General features: G+C 37.7%; 1 protein-coding gene across 1 annotated transcript; it reads left to right on the plus strand.

Moving 5' to 3' along the window:
• On the plus strand, positions 746–23,113 carry LOC109823142 (casein kinase 1-like protein 3). The gene is made up of 16 exons (XM_020389430.1): positions 746–949; positions 1,032–1,072; positions 2,539–2,608; positions 2,688–2,836; positions 3,463–3,558; positions 3,647–3,717; positions 4,711–4,772; positions 4,852–4,915; positions 10,843–10,927; positions 11,012–11,138; positions 18,540–18,622; positions 18,805–18,862; positions 19,170–19,306; positions 20,858–21,046; positions 21,716–22,258; positions 22,362–23,113. The coding sequence occupies exons 1-14, from the start codon at positions 874–876 to the stop codon at positions 21,041–21,043; spliced, it is 1,305 nt and encodes a 434-aa protein (XP_020245019.1). The 5' UTR covers positions 746–873; the 3' UTR covers positions 21,044–21,046; positions 21,716–22,258; positions 22,362–23,113.

Consider the following 24,403-nt stretch of genomic DNA (forward strand, 5'->3'; position numbering starts at 1 on the left):
ATTAGCAACCTGCAATCTATTGATATTGCACTGGATGACTAACAATGATGATATTGACCAAGTTTTGAGCCCTAAGCCATAATTCAGGTACGTTTATATTGTCAAATTTTATGACTAATCAGGTTGTTTATATGTTTTTATAGGTTTCATAAGAATTTTTTGCTAATTCAGGTACGTATTTCATAAAATTATGAATAATCAGGTTATTACATGTCTCGTTTGTTTTTTCTTAGAAAACAGGTTTCGTGTGATTTTTTCATATCAAATAGGTTTATTTTATTAAGATTACCTCCCATAATGATCACAAATAAATTTGTCTTTAGTGGGGGTAATTTTACCATGATGACGATATACACTTTTTCCTACATACTTCAAAACCAACCAAACACAAGAAAAATGGGAAATGTTAAATCAATAAAAGTTTTTCATTTTTTTATACAAACCAAACACAAGAAAAATCCATACATTGATTTCTCACTATATTTTATGTGCGAACCAAACCAAAACAATATATTTTTTGAAAAAGTTTGAAAAACTCAAAACTTGAGTTTTTATACATGGAATTGCATTTCCCAATATATAGGAAACGAACCAAACAACCCCCCTGTAGAAATTGACCAAACAGCCACCAAGGCTATAGGAAAGGATAAGGATGTCAGGTAACTTGAGAAAGGCCCCCGCTGACCAACCCAAATTACCAAAACTACCACGCGGGTCTTTATCTCTCTCTTATCAAAGACAAAATCAACGTTGGCTCCTCATCGTCGTCTTCCACACAAAATTACTTATCTGCCCTCTCCTCCCAATACGATCAATCAAAACCCTAGGCGTTCGGTCGATCGATGCTCCTGCAAACAAACAATCAGTTGACGAATGGAGAGAATCGTTGGAGGGAAGTACAAGTTAGGTCGTAAGATCGGCAGCGGATCCTTCGGAGAGATTTATCTTGGTGAGTAACAGTCGATCTCAAACCCTACGCTTCGATTCTCATCTCTATGCTCGATTTCAGCGTGAACTTTGATCTTTTGCAGCTACTCACGTCGATACGTTCGAGATCGTCGCCGCCAAGATTGTGAGTTTTCTTGCGGATTCTTGATTTGTGATTAGAGGGACGAATTAGCGTTTGTTAGTGTAAAAGAATGATCTTTTTCAAGTGATTTATGTGATAATCTTATTGAAATCATGGTTCTCGTTTGATGAATATTTAGGAATGTTTCCCTGAACTAAAGCAGTTGTGGAAATCTTGTTTCTCTCTCCTTTCAGTATTGGGTATTGTGACAATTTAGCATGTTTTTTGATTGATTTTAATTATTTTTCTGTTAAGTTCCTTGTGTTAATAAGCACCTATTTAACTTTAGAATTAGGTATTCTCCAAATATCAAACTGAGATGCATTATTGTTTGCACTTCAATATACCGCATGATCTAGCCTATCTGGCTTTGAAGTTTTCTTTATATGTAGTTTGTTTTAAGTTGTAGATAAGTTTCCAAGCTGTTGTTTGGAAATTCTTAGCAGTTTATTAATTGTATTTTCACTAATATTGTGTTTGGATATGTATGGAGTTACCTCAAATTCCCATTTTTGGGACTGAAGAAAAGTCCCAGTTTAGTCTAACACTTGAGGTTAGCTACCTATAATCTGTTTATCTTCGAATGGTAGTGAACCATGCAGTAGATTGATTTTTGGAGTTAAGGGATTGAAGTACAAAAGACAAGTGGTGAATCCAGGGTTTTATCTCATTTGTGTCCCCATAGAACTTATCATGGTTGTATTTGACATCTACATTGAATTTTATTCTCCTTAGTGCTCTCTTACCCTAATTCTAATGGCAACCTAAGCAATGTATCCAAGTAAAAGTGAATAAAAACATCTATGAAGTAGGCAATTCAGTGGTGTCCTGTGATACAAGTGGACAATATGTACTTGCGCCACGGCTAAGAACTGTAGTTAATAACTCCAGCGTAGAGCTGAATAATGGCCTCTCAAAAGTCAGGCTTTCTTGAAGTTCACAGAAAGAGTAAATTGCGCACCTTGTCTTCTTATCTCCTCTTCTATTTGCATACAAACAGTTAAAGAGTTAGTTAAGCTAGTTTAGACAACCACAATTTTTATTTGCTAATTACAATTTGCAAATCTGTAACTACAAGTCTACAATTGACAAACATGGTCAGTCATCTTTATCAAAATGTTTTGACTTAGTATTAGTCTTTTAGGGTATTTTTATGATGGAGAATTTTTGGTTTATGGCTTTGTGGAGTGTCTTGTAAATCTGTAACTACAAGTTTACAATTGACAAACAAGTTCAGTCATCTTTATCAAAACGTTTTGACTTGGTATTAGTCTTTTAGGGTATTTTTATGATGGAGAATTTCTGGTTTATGGCTTTGTGGAGTGTCTGAAAGAAATGTTGCAAGCTTTAGTTTTTTTATCTTAGGTATTTCTTTCCCGTCAAGTTCAAATTGATCGAATATGAGGCTTTTTAAACTAATTTTTGGTTGATTTGCCCAACTTATTTAATATTATATTAATTGTGTACAGGAAAATAGCAAGACAAAACATCCACAGTTGTTTTATGAGGCCAAGCTCTATAACATTTTGCAAGGAGGAAGTATGTAAATCTTATAGTTGGCATCGAATGCACCTATTATTATTGTTAAGCTCTTATTGATTTGAGGTCATGCATGCAGGTGGTATTGCGAGTATAAAATGGTGTGGTGTTGATGGGGAGGACAACGTTCTTGTTATCGATTTGCTGGGTCCAAGTCTTGAAGATTTGTTTGTCTATTGTGGAAGAAAGTTCACTCTGAAAACTGTTCTACTGTTAGCTGATCAAATGGTAATTGAAATTAGATTCTCAAGATGTTATATGGTCTTTATGGAACTTCATATTTTACAGTTTTGAGCTTGTCTGGTTGCCATTGATACTCAATTTAAAAGCTATTGAGATATATTTTAGAGGATGAACGTGATTTCATACTCTCAGTATTTTGATATAAACCTTGCGATTTGAGTATAAACCATGCCAGGATCCTTAATTGTAGGGACAACAGTAGCATGACTGCAGGGATTCCGGTAGTCTGCAATGTTTTCATCTTGTGTTCTTGTAATTTTTATGTTGATGTGGTGTGATAGTATGGCTGCAAGCATATAGATTAGGCCCATCTGGTTCAAACTGTTATCTGTAACTATGAAGTAAAGTTTACTTGCTTGAAGAGTTTTTTTCGTTTTTTTTAATTATAAAAAGTATTGCATTTGCGATATACACGCTATTTCATGATAACTAATCTGTTCTGTAAGCATGTCTCTGTAATACAGGATAGCAACTGATATGAGGTGGTTCTCCTAACGTTTCTTTATTTTATTCTTTAAATGTCTCTTTTTTTGTCCAGATATAAGCACAAAGTGTTTATCCCATACGTAAATATATAGATATACTGAGTGTTTTTGCAATGTTTGTTTCAGATTACAAGAATAGAATATGTGCATTCAAAGGGTTTCTTGCATAGGGACATCAAACCTGACAACTTCCTCATGGGTCTTGGTCGAAAAGCAAATCAGGTAGTTATTTTGGTAGGGTTTGGGTAGTTTTAAGTTTATGTACCTGGCTAACTTTGACACGATCTTATTTCTTGATGACACTTTTTAGGTATACTTAATTGATTTTGGGCTTGCAAAAAGATATCGAGATTCCACTACCAATCGCCACATACCATACAGGTAGAGGTTATTCTTCTTGAGTTAATGTTCTACTTTTGTGTGACATTGACCAGTCATCTTGATTTTCCCCCCTTTTGTTCATGTGATATATTAGGCACACCTACTAGATGAAGAATCCCATTTATTTTATGATCAACTGTTGTTAAGATTCCCTGGAAGTTAATTTGTTTCGTTGACAGTGTCGTATATTGAATAAAGTGTAAGATCTTTTTCTCTTGGATAGATTGCAGCGTTGAAATGCGGGGGATCACGATTACCAGTAGGGGTGACAATTTTGACCTTATCTGGGTCAAACTTTATATAAATGAGTCAATATCAGTAACGCATTTAATGAATGTGCTGGGTAGGCAGTCCACTTAACTCATTTGTGCTTAACAACCTGATTATAAAGTAATAGATTTTAAAAAGTTAAAATTAGTTCATTAGGTTTATATTAATTGATTTGAAGCTTAAGTAATCTCCATTCACCTGTTCCTTAATCAACCTAGTTATAGGTAAGAAAAGTGCTGAATTTTTATTGTTCTAGAAATCAATGACGAGCTCATTGATTTTGGTTTTGGTCTCTATTTGCATTATCTTTTCTATATAAATCTTAATATTGGAAATAGGATATCATCTTCTTCATAATCTAAACCCAGATCTTATCCACTTTAACTCTACCCAGTGTATAATGTGTACTGCAATTTTGATTTGCGTTATCTTTGCATTGACTATTATGTCCTGCTATGTTAACTTGACCCATTTGGAAACGAGACCCATATAAGAATCAGGCTAAAACCTGCTGAAGTCTATATTTGTTGGGTCAATTTGTGACGTGATCCAGACCTGAGCACAATTGACCTGCCATCTTTTGTTGAAGTGTAGAATGATTCGAGTTATATTAGTTATCATCAGTTATCAATAGCACATTTCAATAATCTAATTACTTGACTGAAGGTTCGATTTGTGCGTTCCTGGCGTTTTATTAATGTTTCAAAGTCCTTTCTGGTTCAGGGAGAATAAAAATTTAACTGGCACTGCACGATATGCTAGCTGCAACACTCATCTTGGCATTGGTGAGTAGCAACATATGCACACTTTAGTTTCCTTCAGAATAAGATATGCTAATATGGATTTTTGCTGGATTTGTGTTAGAGCAAAGCCGTCGAGATGATTTGGAATCACTTGGTTATGTTCTCTTGTACTTTCTGAGAGGAAGGTACACCTCAATTTCTTGGACTATTTTGATTGAATATCCTTGTGAGTGGTTATATTGCTTTAGTATTTACTTTCTTAAACAGGAAATTAGCACTTGTGACAGTCCTCTATATAAGCTTGATGAACTTTTACACAGAAATTTGTGACAGTTCGAATGTCTCAGGATACTGCATAATTGGCACATGAAACTCTCATGTTTAGGTCAAATATAAAAAAGAATAAAATATTCATGTTTGAATTATTAGAGTTCAAGGCATGTATATGGATATCAAAATATTGGTGGAAGACACTGCTTGGACAGTTCAAGGTGGTTCTATATGTTTGTGCATGTTGGGTCAGTGTCTGCTGGGGAAGATATGGTTTACTGATTTATCATCTTTACCTTCCGACTCAAATTTGTTTATATATATATATATGTGTGTGTGTATTAATACTAGTCACTAAATGTTTGGTGACATTAGGTAGCAAAAAAAGGGGGGGGGAACTATAGATTTGGTAAAGTTAGTACAAAATTGTTGTAACTTGTAAAGTAACTGTTGAATATTAGTATTAGTTAGGGACTTTTTTGTATAGTTGTGTAGGGCCTATATAAGCCCCAAGAGATCATAATAAATTAGGGTTTTTATTAGGCCAATTTGGTATCAGAGCGTCAACCCTAGCCCGACCCCCTGTCCGACCCCTGTTCGACCCCCTGTCTGACCCCCTGTTCCGACCCCCTGCTCGACCCCCTGGCTGTCTGACCCCTGTTCGACCCCCTGTTCCGACCCCTGTTCGACCTCCTGTCCGACCCCCTGTTCCGCCCCTGTTCCGACCCCTGTCCGACCCCTGTTCCGACCCGCTGTCCAATCAGCCAGCCTCTTGTTCTCGCGTTGCTGCGCTATGCCGGACCTCGAGTTTGGCATGGGTCCTTGACTCAGTCCTCGAACTGATGACAGGAAGAGTATATATCTCACAGCGATGAGATATATCACTGTTTTTTGATTCTAGTTTCCTCTGAGAAACGAGAATTTGTTGGAGATCTTACTCTTGTTGTGTAGCAGAAGTGCTGTCGAAATTTTCACTGCACAAAACAAGGGTTTGAAGAGAAAGGTGAACATGTGTTGGATCTGAAGCTTGATCGATGGAGAAGATCATCAAGAAGTTGAACCCTACGGAGGTGTCAACTTTGATGAAGTTGTCGGCTGATGAAAGCGCGACAAGACCATCGAAGAAGTTGGAGCTTCCGACCATCGATCTGAAGCTTGATGGACCGAGTACCTACCTGAGTTGGTCACGACGGGTGAGATACACCCTTGCAGGGAGGAACCTGGAGGGTTACTTGACCGGAGAGAAGACAGAACCGGATGAGAACTCGGGAGGACGAGATGAGTGGAAGTCCACTCATATGTTGGTGTACATCTGGCTTCTCAACTCGTTGGTCCCGACGATCGCCGCCACGGTGGATGGCATTGAGAAGGTGAAGGACGTCTGGGAGAAGTTGAGGAGAACATATGATGGGGTGGGGAATAACCTGAGGGTGTTCCAGATTAAAGGAGAGATTGACGCCACAGTCCAGGGAGAGAGGACTGTACAAGAATATGCTACAGAGCTGGAGCGTCTGTGGCTGGATTATGATCATTTTTCCCCCCGGGCGAGCTGCAAGCACTGGTAGCCTCTAGTAATACTGGATCTAGGGGAGAGACTTGACAGTGCTACAACTGCGGTGCGGTGGATCATCTAAGGCATGCTTGCACCAAACCACCCAAGGAAGGAGATTCGGGTGGACGTGGACAATTCGGAGGTCGTAGTCGTGACCGTGGGGGTCGATGAGGTGGCAGAGGAGCAGGGAATCGGGCGAATCTGACGGTAGCAGAAGAAGACGAAGCTGATGTGGTCTTTACTAAGGAGGATCGTGCTCTCCTGGCGATACTCAGGAGGAAGCAACAAGTAGCAGGGGATGGAGACTTGAGGAGTGGGACTGAGGAGGCATCTACTTCGTTCTTCGTCAGAGGCAATACTGCTACCTATGCTCATCCGACCAAAGGTACTGATGACATACATGCTCTTGCTTCTATGTCTCCCAACAGATCATCAGAATGGATAGTCGACTCTGGTGCGTCTCGGCATGTGACAGGTAATGCTAGTGAGTTCTCATCATATACTCACTTAGCATCACCTGATAGTATTCAAACAGCTGATGGTACATTTCAGCCGGTAGTTGGTAAGGGTACAGTCGATTGTACTGGTTCTGTAACATTGTCCAATGTTTTGCATGCTCCTTCATTTCCAGTCAATCTTTTGTCCATTAGTTCTATCATCCTCCAACTAAAATACATTGTTTCTTTTGATATTCCCAAGGTGTTCTTTCAGGAGAAGGAGACAGGACGGAGACTTGGGACTGGCACATGGCGTAGTGGACTGTGGTATCTGGATCGTGAAGGGCTGGATTCAGCATTGGTGTTAGTAGTAGAGGAAGCAGGAGTAAGATCTAATATGAGTACTGAGAATGAGTTAATGCTTCATCACCAGCGGTTGGGACACTTATCATTTGGTATTTTAAGTAGATTGTATCCCTCTTTATTTGAGAAAGCAAATAAACAGAAACTTGTGTGTGATGCATGTGAGTTTGGAAAGCTTACTAGAAGCTCTTATGTTAGTTCAGGTCATTGAAGTTCTCGTATATTTGACTTGGTACATTCAGATGTTTGGGGGCCTTGTTCCACAAGTTCTATGAATGGATATAAGTATTTTGTTACATTTATTGATTGTTTCTGTCGTGTGACTTGGTTATACTTGATGAAGAATAAGAGTGAAGTGTTTGGGTGCTTTCAAAACTTTCATAAGAATGTTCAGACTCAATACGGAGCAGTGGTGAAGATATTGAGATCGGATAATGGGACAGAGTATACCAACAGAGCGTTTGAAGAATATTTGTCAGCTCAGGGAATACATCACCAGACAACCTGTCCATACACACCAGCTCAGAATGGGATAGCGGAAAGGAAGAACAGACATCTTTTAGAGGTTGCTAGAAATATGATGATCTCTATGAATGTCCCAGAAACATTGTGGGGGCAAGCAGTGTTGACCGCAGCAGCGCTGATCAACAGAATGCCCTCGAGAGTGATAGATTCGAAGTCTCCGTGTGAGACATTGAAGGGAGATAATGGTGGGATTCTTCCACTTAAAATGTTTGGCTGTGTGTGCTTTGTGAAGGACAACAGGCCATCAGTCGGGAAACTTGTCCCTAGAGCTGTGAAGTGCATCTTTGTGGGATATTCTGCTATTCAGAAGGGATATGTTTGTTGGAGCCCGATGGAGAAAAGGTTGTTTGTGAGCATGGACGTGCACTTCCGAGAACTCGAGCCATATTACACCCGGAAGGTAACTTCATCCGTTGGTAACTCGCCCAATACTGGAAGTATGAGGCGAGAGGAGGAGAATGGTGAGAGATTGGTAAATATGGAGAAATCAATGTCTGAGAATGGTGAGAGATCAGGAAAATCAATTTCTGTAACGATTCCTTGGGAAGGAGACTTGGTTGAGGAGGAGCAAGAGAATGAAGAAGAAGAGGAGAATGAGACAAGAGGTGTTAGACCAACGGCTCAGGGGGAACTACTTACCTATAGTAGGAAGGGAAAACAAATTGCGGGAACAGTACCTACAGTGTCACTGGTGCCAAGTCCCTTGCCAACGCCTGCCCCAACTCCTGAGACACCTACACCACCACCAGATTCCTCTCAAGGTGATTCCATTCCTCTTCCTACTCATCCCACACCAATAACTGTACGGAGGACTACTCGCAGTAATGCGGGAAATCCTCCCGATAGATATGATTGGGATCTTGCTCAGTTTGTATCATATTCTAACATTCACCCTGCACATGGAGCATTCATTGCATCACTGGACTCTGTTACTATACCTAACAATTGGCAGGTTGCAAAGAAGGACCAGAAATGGAAAGCTGCTATGCACGAAGAGCTAAGGGCCCTTGAGAAGAACCGCACTTGGGAGTTAGTAAAACTACCAAAAGGGAAGAGAGCAGTTGGATGCAAGTGGGTCTTCACTGTGAAGCAGAATCCAGATGGACAGGTTGAGCGCTACAAAGCTCGTTTGGTGGCGAAAGGATATAGTCAGACATATGGCATCGACTACGATGAGACTTTTGCACCGGTGGCAAAGATGAGCACTGTTTGGACCTTAATCTCTCTGGCAGTAAATGGTGGATGGAAGCTACACCAACTAGATGTGAAAAACGCATTTCTTCATGGAGATCTAGTGGAGGAGGTATACATGGAGATACCACCAGGATTCGGTACAGATCAGACAGTGGAAAAGGTCTGTAGATTGAAGAAGTTTCTCTATGGGCTAAAGCAGTCTCATCGTGCTTGGTTTGATAGATTCAGGAGGGCTATGATAGGTATGGGGTACCAGCAGATCAGCGCCGACCATACCGTGTTCTTTCGAATAAGTGGAGGTCACATCACCTTGCTTGCAGTATATGTGGATGATATGATTATCACAGGGGATGATGAGAAGGAGATTGCCCAACTCAAAGTGAGACTGGGTAAGGAATTCGAGGTGAAAGATCTTGACTTGCTTCAATACTTTCTTGGAATAGAGATAGCTCGAGGAGTAGAGGGGATCGTCCTATCCCAGAGAAAGTATGCACTGGATCTTCTCAAAGAAACATGAATGTTAGGATGCAAACCTGCAACTACACCGATCGACTAGAAGTTTAAGCTGGGTGCTGAAGCTGGAGAACCAGTTGATCGTGACAGATACCAAAGGCTGGTGGGCAAGTTGATCTATCTGTGTCACACACGTCCCGATATCTCTTTTGCAGTGAGCGTGGTGAGTCGCTACATGCATGATCCAAGGAAGGGTCATATGGACACAGTGTACCAGATTCTAAGGTATTTGAAGAATGCCCCCGGAAAAGGGCTAATCTTCAGGAAGAATGAACACATGAGCATCGAGGGCTATTGTGACTCTGATTGGGCTAGCTGTGCTGATGACAAGAGGTCCACCTCAGGATACTGCATCTTTATAGGAGGCAACTTAGTCTTGTGGAAGAGCAAGAAGCAGTCGGTGGTGGCGAGATCGACAGCTGAGGCAAAGTATAGAGCTATGGCCTTAGGAATTGTTGAGTTACTATGGTTGAAGAGTATGCTGGTGGAGCTGAAGCTGGATCAAGGAGCTAAGATGAAGTTGTGGTGTGACAACAAGTCAGCCATCAGTATCGCCAACAACCCAGTGCAGCATGATAGAACCAAACACATCGAGATCGATAGGTTCTTCATCAAAGAGAAGTTGGATAGTGGATTACTGGAGCTAAGTCATGTTTCGACTAAGGACCAGGCAGCAGATTGTCTGACTAAAGGACTTAGCTCAGTAGATATGATTAGAGGATGTGACAAGATAGGCTTAGTAAATATCTTTCGCCCATCTTGAGGAGGAGTGTTGACATATTAGTATTAGTTAGGGACTTATTTGTAAGTTGTGTAGGGGCCTATATAAAGCCCCAAGAGACCTCATAATAAATTAGGGTTTCTATTAGCAATTGTAACCAGTACAATTAACAAGATGCAATTTACGAGGCAGGGTGAAATTTGTTGTTACTAAAACTGAAACGGAACAACATATCATGTATATGCTACTGTAGTTCTGGCATTGACCTTGAATGGACAGTATATATACTTGTCAAAAGGCTGACTATCCGACGAAAGTAAACAAATTTTATTTATGATTTTGTTAAATTTGGTATTCTGTTATTTGCATGAGTGCAGTGCAATAATGTGATGCATGTTATTTTACAATAGGAAAGTGCTCTTTTGTTGCCCCAATTTTTGGGCTGTTTTTTTTGGAATTGTCTCAAATTTCATGCTTCTTATCATTTAATTTCTGTTCATCTGGTCTAGTTTACTGATTTTACATTACTATGTAAAGTCTTCCATGGCAGGGCCTAAAAGCTGCCACAAAAAAACAGAAATATGATAAGATATGTGAAAAGAAGCTTTCAACTCCTATTGAGGTATGTCTATACATGTTATTGGTTTCAAGAATGTCCTTGTCTCGATAATGGAAGTTTTCTGAAGCATTACATGTTTTTTAATAGGTTTTATGCAAATCACATCCTGTAGAATTTGCTTCCTACTTCCATTACTGCCACTCTTTGACATTTGATCAACGACCTGACTATGGATTTTTGAAGCGCCTGTTTCGAGACTTGTTTGCTCGTGAAGGTATAGCTGGTCAATGAACTTTATGCAGGTGTCCTTATGATGTGTTATTACTGCGCTCATGTTTCATAAACTTGATTCATTTTATACTCGTCTGTTCTTAGATTCTTCAAATATTTCTGTACACTTCTATTGGGATTATTGTTCTTGTAATGACATAATGCATTATGTTTATTCTAAGTAGTAAATAGCACAATTAAAGATGTCACAAAAGTACACAAGTAAGGTGTATATGCTAATAGGCAAAATAAGGTATGTCATCCTATAGAGGATTTTTTTATTGCAGATACTGAGAATTCATTGTCGAATATGTAATGCCTCGTTTGGTACACAAGAATTGAGTGAAGTGAGAATGAGATGGACTAAGGAATGGAATAGAATTACTATGAGAATGGAATGCTCATTTCCATTCTCACGCTTGGGTGCAATTTACAGAATGAAGTAGGAATGGACGTTTATGGAAATTATATATTTATTAATTCCCACTTAAGTGGAAATGCCCATTCTCTACCCTTTCATTGGAATGCTTATTTCCACATAAAGTGGGAATTGATGAGAAGTGGGAATTAGTATTGCAACGTAAACAAAGAGGTTGTGTTTGATAGGAATGAATGAGAAGTGAGAATTGGCATTCTATTTCCACTCATTCCTGCGCAAGGTTTTAAATGTCGAATGTCGGGTTCATGTCAGACGGCTGAAATCCATGTCAGATAGCGAAAATCGGGGATATATCGGGGGACATGGACTAAATATCGGATTGTCATATCGGGTGATGCGCATATGTATAATATCATGTCCTAAATGTAATCTAAGGACTAAATATCGGATTGTCATATCGGGTGATGCGCATATGTATAATATCATGTCCTAAATGTAATCTAAGCATTCCTAAATTCAATATAAGCATACTCATGTCCTAAATGTAATCTAAGCATTCCTAAATTCAATATAAGCATACTTTATAAATTCTAGAGGCGGTGTCGGTGATGGGTGGATTTCAACATCACAGGGAGGCAGTGTCGGGGCTCTTCTTCTTCGTCTGTTCGGGGTCCTTCGGATGAGTCACTGATTACCCTCTTCCCTTTATCCCGATGACGGAATACCCTGTCGTCCTCGGGTTCGGTTCGGGTTCGGATTTTGGGGTGCAACGAGAGATGGACGATGTGGGGCCGAGATGGAGGTTGGGGAAGGGCGTTGTCGTTCACGAAAGGAGTGATGGGTTCCCAAGTCCGTTGCAGCCCTAATTTTTCTCATTTTTTTCTACCGGGTTCATAAGAAACCCTTAAACATGAGAACGGGTCAAACGAGTTTGGGTTTTTATCACTAAACCCAAACCCAATAACAAAAAATAAATCTAAAAAAATGGTCATATCGGCCGATTTTTCAAAGCTAAAAAATCGGCCGATATGCATGATATATAGCCCTGATATTTTCGATTTGGCCTTGAAAACCGACATACGAGTTAAAAACGCCTATATCATGTCGCTCAAGCCCTCAAACCAGCCGACATTTAAAACCTTGTTCCTGCGTACCAAACAAGGTGTAAGTGCAATTCTTCCTTGCTGCTTTTGAATTGATAGTAGATATCGCCACATGTGTAGCTAATGACTGTCCAAATGATTTCAACTGCTTTATTGGGTTTTGGGCTAATTGTGAATTGAGGAGCCTCTAGCTTTTTCTTGGATGTTATCTAGGTTTTGGATGAAAGAGAGAGTGGGATGCATGCTCTACTTTGAGTGAGAGGTCCTCTTTAGTTTTGTTCCTTTTTCAGGAGCAGCAGCCTCCAGTCATTTGGCAATGAGTTACACTCGGCTGCTTTGGCCTTCTTCATTCATTCTATTTGTAGATTTGTATAAAAATAGAATATTGTAGATTGGGTGTGTTTGGTAACCAATGTGTTTTTAGTGTTGTGTTTTCTATAAAAATACCATACCATGGTGTTGTTTTCAAAAGTGTTTTGAAAACACCATTGTGAGTTTTTGGTCAAACACTAGTTTGACCCTTCATATAATGCATATAGAATCAACCCACCACCAAGCATTATTTTCACTCGACCACCACCCTTACTCCTGCCTGCCCCCTGACGCCTGTCGTTGGTTGCTACCTCCCACCCATCGACAACCGGCCATCGCTGACCTCCGCCTGCTTGTTTGGAAGCTCCGCCTCTGCCACCTATGATTATCAAAATAATTGAACACACTAATATGCCACCACTCCCCTAAGGCAGTGATGAATAATGATGCAACACATTCCGCTGATATTAATATTGTATACATCAAACTCAAAATACATTTTAGTGATGTAAACAATATAATATACATCAATTTCAAAATACATCCTATTGATGTTGCACAATATGATCATTTCATATTTTTGGGCCAAACAATTTCGAAATTCTGCCATTCGACGAAGGTGTTTTAGGCTAACATTATCAGAATGATGTGTTGTTCTCATGCAGTAATGTCATCTTTTTCAAGCTCCACATCTTCATTTTTATACTCGATAACTAACGTATCTCCAGAATCATGCATTCGAATCAAATTATGAATAACACAACATACTAATGCAATATATTTTTGCTTTTTTAAATTATATGAAGGTATGTCCATTAGAATTGGGGATCTTTTTTCAATTTTCCAAAGCATCGCTCTATAACATTTCTTAATGAAGAATGGAAGCAATTAAATAGCTCTCTAGCACCTTGGGATGGAAGATTCTACCCTCTATAATCACGTTAGTCATAGTGCTTTCCATAGAATGGTGAAAGAGAACCCGACATATTGGTATACCCAGAATCGACCAAATAGTACTTTCTTGGAGGCATGGGTAATTTGTTTGCTGGATTGCTAATGCATTTTAAGAAATTCTTGAATCATCCACACTTCCTTCCTAACCACTCATAATAAATGTGAATCGCATATCAAAAAAATAAGCACACATCATGTTCATCGTTGGTACAATTTTCTTTCCACGGTATGGAATTTGATCATTTTGTGACACCCAAGCTGAAATGAGTATTATCTATCGCTCCTACGCAATTCTATCATGCAAAAATATATAAATATCAGAACAATAAAAGAAAATGTCATTTAATTGAATGTATTTAGAAGGAAAATATTCATGCCTTGAGATAAGGATAATACTTTGGTTTAGTCGATATCTCTAATGGAGTTTCATCATACGAAGGATGGACTATGACATATTTCATCAGAGAACAAATTGCATGAAGTACTATCTTAAAATATGTAGAGTAGGGATTGTCTCCAATGAGCGTTGAAATGATCCGCAGCCATACGTTGTCGTTCATGATGAGAAAGCACGAATAACAATATTGCTACTTATTCTTGGATCGTCACATTTCTAAAATGTTTTAATTTTTCACTTCTCTTTTACTCTTCACAAAGACTAACAAATGCCTCTTTTTTCATTCGAAAAAGATCATAACAAGCGTATATAAATATCTAAAATAGAAACAGATGCACACATTCTGATGATACATAATAAGATTTTAATATAATTCATACAACACACGTTCACAACACAAACATAACATGAGCAACAAAGACTAGCAAATACAGAGGTTCCTTAACCTAATAGAAACAAACATAATAGAGACACGCACAAAGGTCCTTAACCTAATAGAAACAAATATAATAGAAACACACACAAAAGTCCTCAATCTAATAGAAACAAACATATCGTAAACACCATTGTGAGGTCCTCGATCTAACACAAACAAACATCAACGAGGACTTTAACACCTAAGACATCTTTCTCTTATTAGGCATGGCTACAAGTATTGCCCTCCATAATGCATCGTCATGCAAAACCTGTGCGACCTGGGAAAACTGAGTTGAATCAATATCTTTAAGCGCACTAAGTGCAATAATGCAATTCATCACAATTTGATCTTCTTTAGAAGGTAAATTTGTTTGCCTATTTATAGCACCACTAACATGATTATCTGCAGAATTGAACTCATTTTTCTCTCCCTCCATTCCATTATCCTCCTAGTGTTTTCTCCTATTGAGGTGAAAGCAGCCACCATTGCTAATTGGAGTTGCTGCTTCAATGGTACACATTTCTTTGCCACTTTTGCCTTTTTTTAGCTTATGATGACTTTGCTTCCTCGTCATCATCTTCTTCTTCTTCTTTGTCATCCTCACAAATGGTAGGACTTTTGGTAGATGGATGGGTATTATTACTGCTAGCAGTTGTATCACCAAAAGATGCACAAATTTTCATATCCTTTACATTTTTTTTCCCTGTAAAAATACCATGCATACTTGTGGGCGTGTGCAAAACAAAATAAATAATGAATCCTACCTCACATGAGGTATATATAAATATTGAAAAATGAATCATCAAGTATTGCTGCGTATAACTTGTTTCACGCATCCTCCAATGTTGATATTATACCGGTGCTTGTAGTATATCCAACTCTCGTATCCTTTAGTATATTTTTCAAATTTCTCCATCTTTGACTTAATTGGTTGAACTTATATTTCAATTGTCCATGAGTATATTCTCTCCGATCTTTTTTTTCAACTCATCTTCCAAGAATTTCCAAGCCACTCGAGTAGTAGTATGCCTATATCTTTTTTTCACTTCTTCCTCCATCAAATCTATAAAATAAAGATCTGTCTTTTCAGGCCAAGGTCCCGCCCCGTGTGAAGAGCTAATCTCCTCCACATGCTCAACATCATGAGTTTCACTTGACATTTATTATGTTCACCACAACATCAAAATAAAGAAGCATAATAAAATAACACATCAGTCTTTGTGATATCACTAAAGAGGCGTAATAAAATAGGCACACTGACAGTAACCATATTTTGCTGAAGATTCATACTCACATAAACCAAAGATGCATACACATAGTTTAAAAAGGATTTTCATTATTGCTTTTCTAATACTCGTTCATCTTCAAGCATTAGTTGTAGTCAAACTAAGCTTAATACACTGTAAAAGAGAGATTATATACATAGAAGTCAAACACAAATAGATCACTGTTATCGTACCCCTGGAAAGTATAATTGTCTAGCCTAATATTCAGTGCAATAGTGCATTACACCACTGCTCATGGACTACTATTATCATACCCCTGGAAATGATTGATTGGTATCATTCATACTTACACTAATTTTGACTATATAGGCATAATTGTCCAGCCTAAGGACAATTATATTTTTCTTCAACCTCAATCCTCACATCAATACACAAAACTAGATGGCCTGAACAGAGAGTGTCCATTGCCATTAAGCACAGGCCACCACCATATACAAACTACTATAAAACTTTTGATGTGCAAAAACGACTTCTTACGGAAATGGCCGCCCCATAAATTTTCTAAAAAACTCACTATAATAAAATTGTGATTTAATGACATCTTCTAATATCATGATAGCAAAATGCTTAAATTGACACATTTAGGATGAAATTAGACACAAAAAATGTAAGAAACACTATGCAAAATGGAACAGGATGTGAAGGGAGGTGAAAAATTAGGAAAAAAATGAATCTGACACAAATTAGGGCAAAACCCCAATCCAAAATAACATACGAATTAGGCTTATTTTGCAATAAATTCGTGCAATGTGGAGGAGGGACTGAGAGGAAGAAGAAAACATGAGAGGAGTGAAGTGAGTGAGAGGGAGAGATTTGAGTGTTCAAGAGAGAGAGCGCTGAATGCCTTGATCGGCAATCTGACCGGACCTTGGATGACAATGATGACTTCCACGATGATGGAGACTATAGTTGTGGCTATGGCAGCGACTTGGAAGTGATTGTCAATTGCAGGTAGGTGAGATGAGCTCTAGACAGCAGAAAACAGGTTTGGGAGTCTTCTATTCTTAGTCGGGGGAAAAATCTAACACGGTAAACTTAAAACACCTTTTAGATGATTTGAGAAAATCGTTTAGGTTTGGTTTTTTTATGTTTCAGCCCAAGTAAATCATCGACGGTTACCCACCTTTCGGGGATTTTTTTTTCCGCGGGGGGGGGGGGGGGGTGGGGAGGAAAAGCAGAAATGCCTCAGTTGCCAAAAGCGCCCGTATATTCTCATTCATTAATCAAAGGGCTACAACTCCCCTTTATATAGGGATACAATCGCAAAGGTTTTGTGTTGTAGAACAATATAGGACTAAACTTAAATCCCGAATCACATTTCTAATATCTTTCAATCATCATATCTCTTAGCATATACTTCTAATTTTTCTGGCCTAATATTACTTATTGCCTTAATTACTTCTAACAAGATTAATAGAGGAGTCTCTTGATTGACCACTGAGGATCTCTCCTAACCTAATACATAAAACCCTCTGCTAAAGAAGGTGTATACTCTTGCATGCACTCGTAAATCCTCAGCTAAGTTTGGTCCTCCTCTTTCCTAATTTTCTCTAGGTACATGACAGAGTGTATTCTGTTGTTTCTTGCCAACTGTATATGCAATGTGTCACATGAACTGTGAACATGAGGCTTATGCATCGGCCTTTGTTATGGCTACCTTTTGTATAGCTTTTGACCTTTCTCCAAATTTTTACGATGAGGTTTTACTCCAGGGCATCAAAAGTATTTCCTTTATAAATCTGGTCTACGGTGAAGACTTTCCGAATAAATCAACTCAACCCAAAGTGAGACTGGATGGAAGTTTAGATATTCGGCTGACAATCAAGCAGTCTAGCTCTTTTTATAACACTTTCCAATCAATTTAGTTTCTAATTTTATCTTTAATTACTAAAAAGCTACTTTGAAACTAGCAAGCTGTTACACTATTTTAACTTCCCTTGGAAAGTTGCCTGATGTGTCTACATTGGTTTCTCGTAACTTAAACTACTCTTAACTTATGCTAACAAAACGTGTTGAACTGTTATTTAAATTATTTTTTAAGCTAATAATCTTAACATGCTATATCTAAAATATGCTAAAATTTTATAATCTAAATATCTTATGTAAATCTATTTAATATATTTGAATTAAAAGAATAGGGAAGTTGATTTATTGGGCTTACCTGAAGATACCACCAAAGCTGATGTGTTGCATTACACATGTTCTGGAATATGATCTTACACATTTGTATAGATCTACGAAACCTACTGCAGGCAGGACACCATGGGCTATCGCTGTCCTTAAGCATGATGCAACCAAAAAGCCAGCTTCCAGCATGATCAGCATAGAATAAAGGAGGTTCTCAACCTCTGTGGTTCCTCTTAAGGACTTGGACCTTATTGCTGATATCTATCGTATGTCATCCAAGTTCTACTCTTCTAAAGTTGTAGGAATTTCAGATGCATATTCACAACAGACCTCCCAAGCTGATATCTAAGAGACTTTGCATGTTATGATCTAGTATATACTCTTAGTTGATTAAATTTGAGTTTCTGTTGCTCATTTTGTCAATCTCAGGATATGAATTCGACTATGTCTTTGACTGGACTGTCTTAAAATATCAGCAAAACCAAAGATCTAACCCTCAGCCGCAACCTTCTGTAAGTATGCTGTTAAATTAAGTTTCCTGAGGATCTATTTGCGTTTCTGTTTATTTTCTTTCCCTTCCTCCTTTTCTGGAGGAGACACTGTCAAAATTGAGACCGCGCTAGCAATCCTTTGGACCTTTACTGGACTAGTTTTTCTTTCTTCATATTTACTGATCAGAATTATTGTCTTGCAGCGAGCTTTAGGTGGGATGAGAAGTCGAGCAAGGCCATCAGATGTTGACAACAAACAAGGTGGGTAAATCACTGTTTTTAGTATTGACATGTAGAGTTCTTTTAGTTTCATGTAATCAAATTCAAGATATCCAATTTCAGTAGTGGGTCCAAATTATGCCAGTTATACTGGTGAGACTTAGCAAGCATCTCGCCAAGCACCCATTGCCAGAGTACCAGCCTTGGAACAAAAGTTTTCAGAATGAGGGTATCATGTGCCGTTGAGCAGACCCAGATACCAACAGTCATGATGTTTATTACTAATGCTCTGGAATTGCATTTTTTTTTGTTTTGTTACTGATTATCTTGTTTAACAATGTGGCTTCAGGTGGAAATAATTTTCCTCGTCAAGATGAGATGAAAGACCACATAGAATCAAGTAATATGCGCCCTCCAGTTCAGATGCAATTTAAATCTTCAGCAGATAGGCAACTGAATTTTGATAATCATGGTCTTGAGAAAAAGGTCAGTCATATGATATGTTCCCTCAGTTCAGTTGTAATATTGCTTGACTTATGTATTGAGGAGCTGCAGGATAACCAAAAATATAAAGATTATAATGTTAGGACTATTAGCTGCAAGCCTAAAAGATCATTCTGCTAGAGATTGTGAAAATTTCAGGAAATATTTTTCTCAACTGAAGTAGGACAAAAATACATGTATCAAATCTCTGCTTATTGGGTTATTAAAAAACCTGCTTATTGTGAACGACATTATTAATACATCCAGATCATAAGTCAGGGACTGAATTTGCAGGTGTCAAGTGGTGTAAGGCCAAGCAACTGGAGTGATACACCAGTCAGCATTTACTCATATAGACAAATATAAACCTTACCATATTCCTTTATCCTATTTTTTGGAGGCTCACTGTCTATTTGTTTCTTGTGATTATATCCTTGAGTTTGTTGGCATTATGTCCTAATCATAATGTTTTTTTGAAGTGCATATTCACATGTGTAGTACATATGTATATACATACACACATGTATACACATGAAAAAAATGGGTAATAGGTGGTAGTTCATGTCCAGCATCTCCTATGCATGTGCGCGTGAGCTTAGGTGCATGTCTTAGGGATCCCTTAACCGAGCTTTGATGAATCACAATCTCTGTGTCATGTTACACGTGTTTCTTACTGTTGATGGTCATGATTCCTACGTTGATCCTGCATCAAGAGTTTGTTGGCTTTGTTTTACTAATTGTAGTGTTTCATGTCAAAATCAGTGAAACCAAAAACTGCCAAATTTTAATATCTGTAGAACCATTAGACTGGGACTGTTTGGTGAAATCTGATTGCAATAGTTTCAAATTTTGGCTTCTTTTAGCCGCGTAAGCTCACTTTTCTTTTGTATCTTGCATGTTGAATTGGTTTATACATGATACTTTGTGTTAGTATAGCTGATTTTAGGTTAAGCTTGGTTATGGAAAGAGGAGTATCAATTGATTGGAGGCGAGACATTTTGCTAAAGAATTGTAAAAGCTGATGGATATAATAAATGAAAGGGGTGAGGTGATTTGTTTTGCTGAAATCATCGTTATCCTGCGAGAATTTCTTGCTAAAGAATTGTAAAAGTTGATCCATACCATAATGAAAGGGGAGTAAAGCCATGGGCATTTTCCCGAAAAAGGGGAGAGGTCATTTGTTGAGCTGCAATCATTGGTGTACTGGTGTTGTCATTAATTTTAAAATTTTCCTAAAACGAGTGCTTCAGTGTCAGAATTTGAATTCTGATTGTTTAGGAATGCACATGTTGCCAAATGGTAGAAACTGCTTCATAGAATTCGTTGTTCTTAATTTTTTACTGACATCCGTATCATATATCCTTTCAGGCTTTTTCTGCCTGTTTTTCTTCATAATTGGATTTATGAAACATTTCTTCTTTTAATGATAAACACTATAACAACCGTTGTGGTACCATTTTTCTCTCTCAGTTTCCAAATACATTTACTTGCTTTCAGAAAATCTATATTTTTGAATTCTTATCAGCTTTCTAATAAGATATCTACCTCCTTTAGGGTGGTGACAAATTAAATGTGGCATCTTCATCATTTGCTTTTTCAAGTGCACCAACAAAAAACATTGTTGGCTCAAGACCATCAGGATCAACAGATCCATCCCATCTTGGTCAGGATGTGAGAAACAATTTTGGTTCCTCTAGTAGCTGGATTCCCACATTCCAGAGGAATGCTTCTGCAAAATGATTGGTAAGCTAAAATTCCAGTTTCTTGTTCTATTTCTGTAGAAACAAGAAGTCTAATTATACATGACATCTAAATTATTTGTGATGTCTTTTAGCACGTCTTATTGAGCTTTAGTAATTTGTATCTCATCTGCGTATCAATCGAGATTCGGGAAGATGGTTTCTTCATGGTTGTGGTATGAAGATATTGACAAACATTTGATTTCCTTATAATTGACTCGTGTTCCAGGCTAACCTATTGTAGGGCACTTTCTGTTGGTTTCTTGACCACTTTATGCTGATTTATTTGCTTTATTATTTTGTTTTGATGCACACACATCTCAGGATACTGTTATTAATTCTGAAACCACAGTAAAGTCTGACTGAATTTTATAGGAAATTATAGTGTACACACAGCAAATTCCTAGGAAGCATGGAACAGTGAACGTTTACTAATTGAGCAAGCTTTTCTGTTGGGCATTGTTTATATTGCAGTTGAATCAACATGCTATGAAAGTAGGCAAGCTCATACTTGTTTAATTACATGCATTGAATTGCAGTGTGTTTACAATGTGTGTGAATTGTAAAATGATACAATTCTGATGTCTGGTGCATTTTTGTAGTGCTTTATGTACACTTTTTTTTAATATGAATTATTGTTGTTAAGCACCTGCCCTATTTTTTTTTTCTTCAGGAAGGACTCTAAAAATGAATGATCCTAAGGAGAATATTGTAGCACTCGTGGTGAGATGTTTGTGAAGTCTTCATTTGTTCGTCATTTTCTGGATTTAAAGGATGCATACTGAGCCTTGATAAAGATGATCACAGAGTCAAACCTAATGGGCATGCTGCCCATTTACAAAAGCATGATTGCTGTTGTTGATTGCTACATCAGTTTACTCTCAGTGATCTAGCGTTTTATGGTCTCATCAACATGAATGATATGTCAAATGCTCTCTTCAGTTTTTTGTTAATAGATCATATAAGTTTTCACCGGCTTACCTTTTGGGTTTCTTCAAAATTCTGTGGGATCCATATTGATTCAGGGATATAGGTCCCTTATTTATTCTTGCCGTATACTTTAGTCTGAAGTCCACATGGTCCTCTGGATTAATTTAGCATTAGACGCCCAAGACGTTCATCATCTGATTGTACACCATGAAACTAGAGCTCTGGGTGCCAGACTTCCCTGTGCTTTTTGTGGAGACTTTTATTGGATAGCTGATATTTCTGACCTGTAAGTTGATCATTGGTATTTCAAAGAGGACATGCACTTTATTCTTTACTCTTTTAGTAAATTCATGCCATTTTCTCTTATACAAATATTTTCTATTCTCCAGAATCCGCCGTAGCTGGGAAGCTGTAGATGTATATTGCTTATGGAGATATTCACTTTCAGATCACACAACTGAAACTGTATCTGGCTTCAGCTGGGGAAACATGACTCATTTTTTTAGTGATGAGGAACTATTACAGGTTTCATCAGATTGCATGTTGTACTCATGCATCAGAGGAGACATCTTTCCCAAATATCCCCGCTCTGTATTTTCGTTCTTTATTATCCTACGGAGATTCAGGTTCCAGTCTCCGTAAATTGCATTGTCCTTGAATTCTTTGTGATTAACCCGAGGGGGGCTAAAGTCCTAGTTATAAATGGGTGGAAGGCTAAGTAGTCAGGATAATCAAAGGGATCCAACTTATTTGTTATAGGTAGCAAGTGACAGAATCAGATATATCAGCTGAAAATTTGAAGGTCAGTAATCCAGGTAAGCAAGGTACTTTTTTTTTCTTCCATCAATAGCTTTTAAACCCTTAAGTTGCTTTCCAGTCTAGAGATACTAATAAGACTGTTCAGTCATGAATTTGAGATTTCATTTAAAAAAAATGAATTTGAGGATTTCAGCTCCTTCCTTTTTGCTTAAAATTTTAAATTCCTGTAATTCATTCCAAGTGAATGCTATCGCTATCCTATTTGCCTGGAACTGCTAGGTTTTCATTAGGTCATAATTATCTCTTAAAGCTATTGGGCCTTCGATGTAATCACATTAACTATTATTACAAGAAGCTTGGCGTAGCTACATGATTTATTCCTCATCGTGAAGCTTTATTTCTAAGTCTCTAGATCTGGTGCTATTTGCTATTTAATCTCATCACTAGCGTTATTGTCTCTGGCTCCTCCAGTTAAATCTCTGCTTTCACTTTCTGTGTAGTAGTTTGCCATTTACAGAGGCAAAAGGGGTTTGCATTTTCTTAGCAGATGTAACGCTTGTGTGTTTTACTTGAAGTTTATGGCATGTTTATGGCATCTCTGCATAGAATATTGTTCTCTTTTTCTCTCCTTTTTCTTCTTTCTCTCATTTTTTTCACTGGAAGGTTGTAGAACTATAACTAAATACTAGGTTTTCATCTTTAACTCTCATGAAGTAGATATGTTCAGTGCTATGCTAGATGAAGCTGAATTATTTTTTAGTGAATTTTAGAAATCCCTTCGCTTGCAACACAAATTTAAATGTGAGTTTAATTGATACAAGCATTGATATAGCAAAGGGATGCTTTACGAATGTGTTCCTGATTATGTGTGTTTGCTAGTTGATATTTATCCGTAGATTCCATTGTGAACCGTGGAGAGTTAACTCGAACGCAAATGCTTTTGAGGTTCGTGACTTATTTGCTCACTTGATAAAGTTTTGATTGGCTGCTACTATGATAGATATCTTCGACTGTCTCACATAAGTAGGGGGGGTACTGTGCGTTCGTGTATGCTGATAAGTTCTAGTTTCACTCTTTTTTCCCGTTTCCTTTTTGTTTGCTTAATTACGTCATTTCTCTGCTGACTGAATCATCAATGTGTGTTTTTTTAATCAGGTTCATCATTTTCGTTGTGTGATTTCTGAAACCCATATCGAACGAACAATAACAAAAATCTGTCTCTAAACCAGGATGATAACCATTGCCATTACCGTTATATTGTATTTTATCAGCTTAAGTGAAAATTGATTCAACACGTCTTATTTTAGAAAAAGAATGCACGAAATAAAGAAGCTACCTTAGGTAGCGTTTGGATGTCATTGGTGTTTTAGTTTTGTTTTCATGTTTTTGTTAAAAATAAAATGTCATGTGTTCGAAAACAATGGTTTTTTTTGTTAGGCTACAATATCAAAAATTAAAAACACAATATTTATTTTGAAGTACTAAAAAGTTGTTTCAAGTTTGATGTTTGTGCTTTGGGTTTTAAGGGTAATATAATGTCTAATATAATATTTGTTATATAATATAATATAATATTAAATTATATTATTTAATATATTACATTATAACACTTATTTTCAAATATATTAATACTATGTTTAATACTATTAATTAATAATACATATAATATTAT

This window comes from Asparagus officinalis, chromosome 1, assembly GCF_001876935.1.
Source record: "Asparagus officinalis chromosome 1, Aspof.V1, whole genome shotgun sequence".
Classification (NCBI taxonomy): Eukaryota; Viridiplantae; Streptophyta; class Magnoliopsida; order Asparagales; family Asparagaceae; genus Asparagus; species Asparagus officinalis.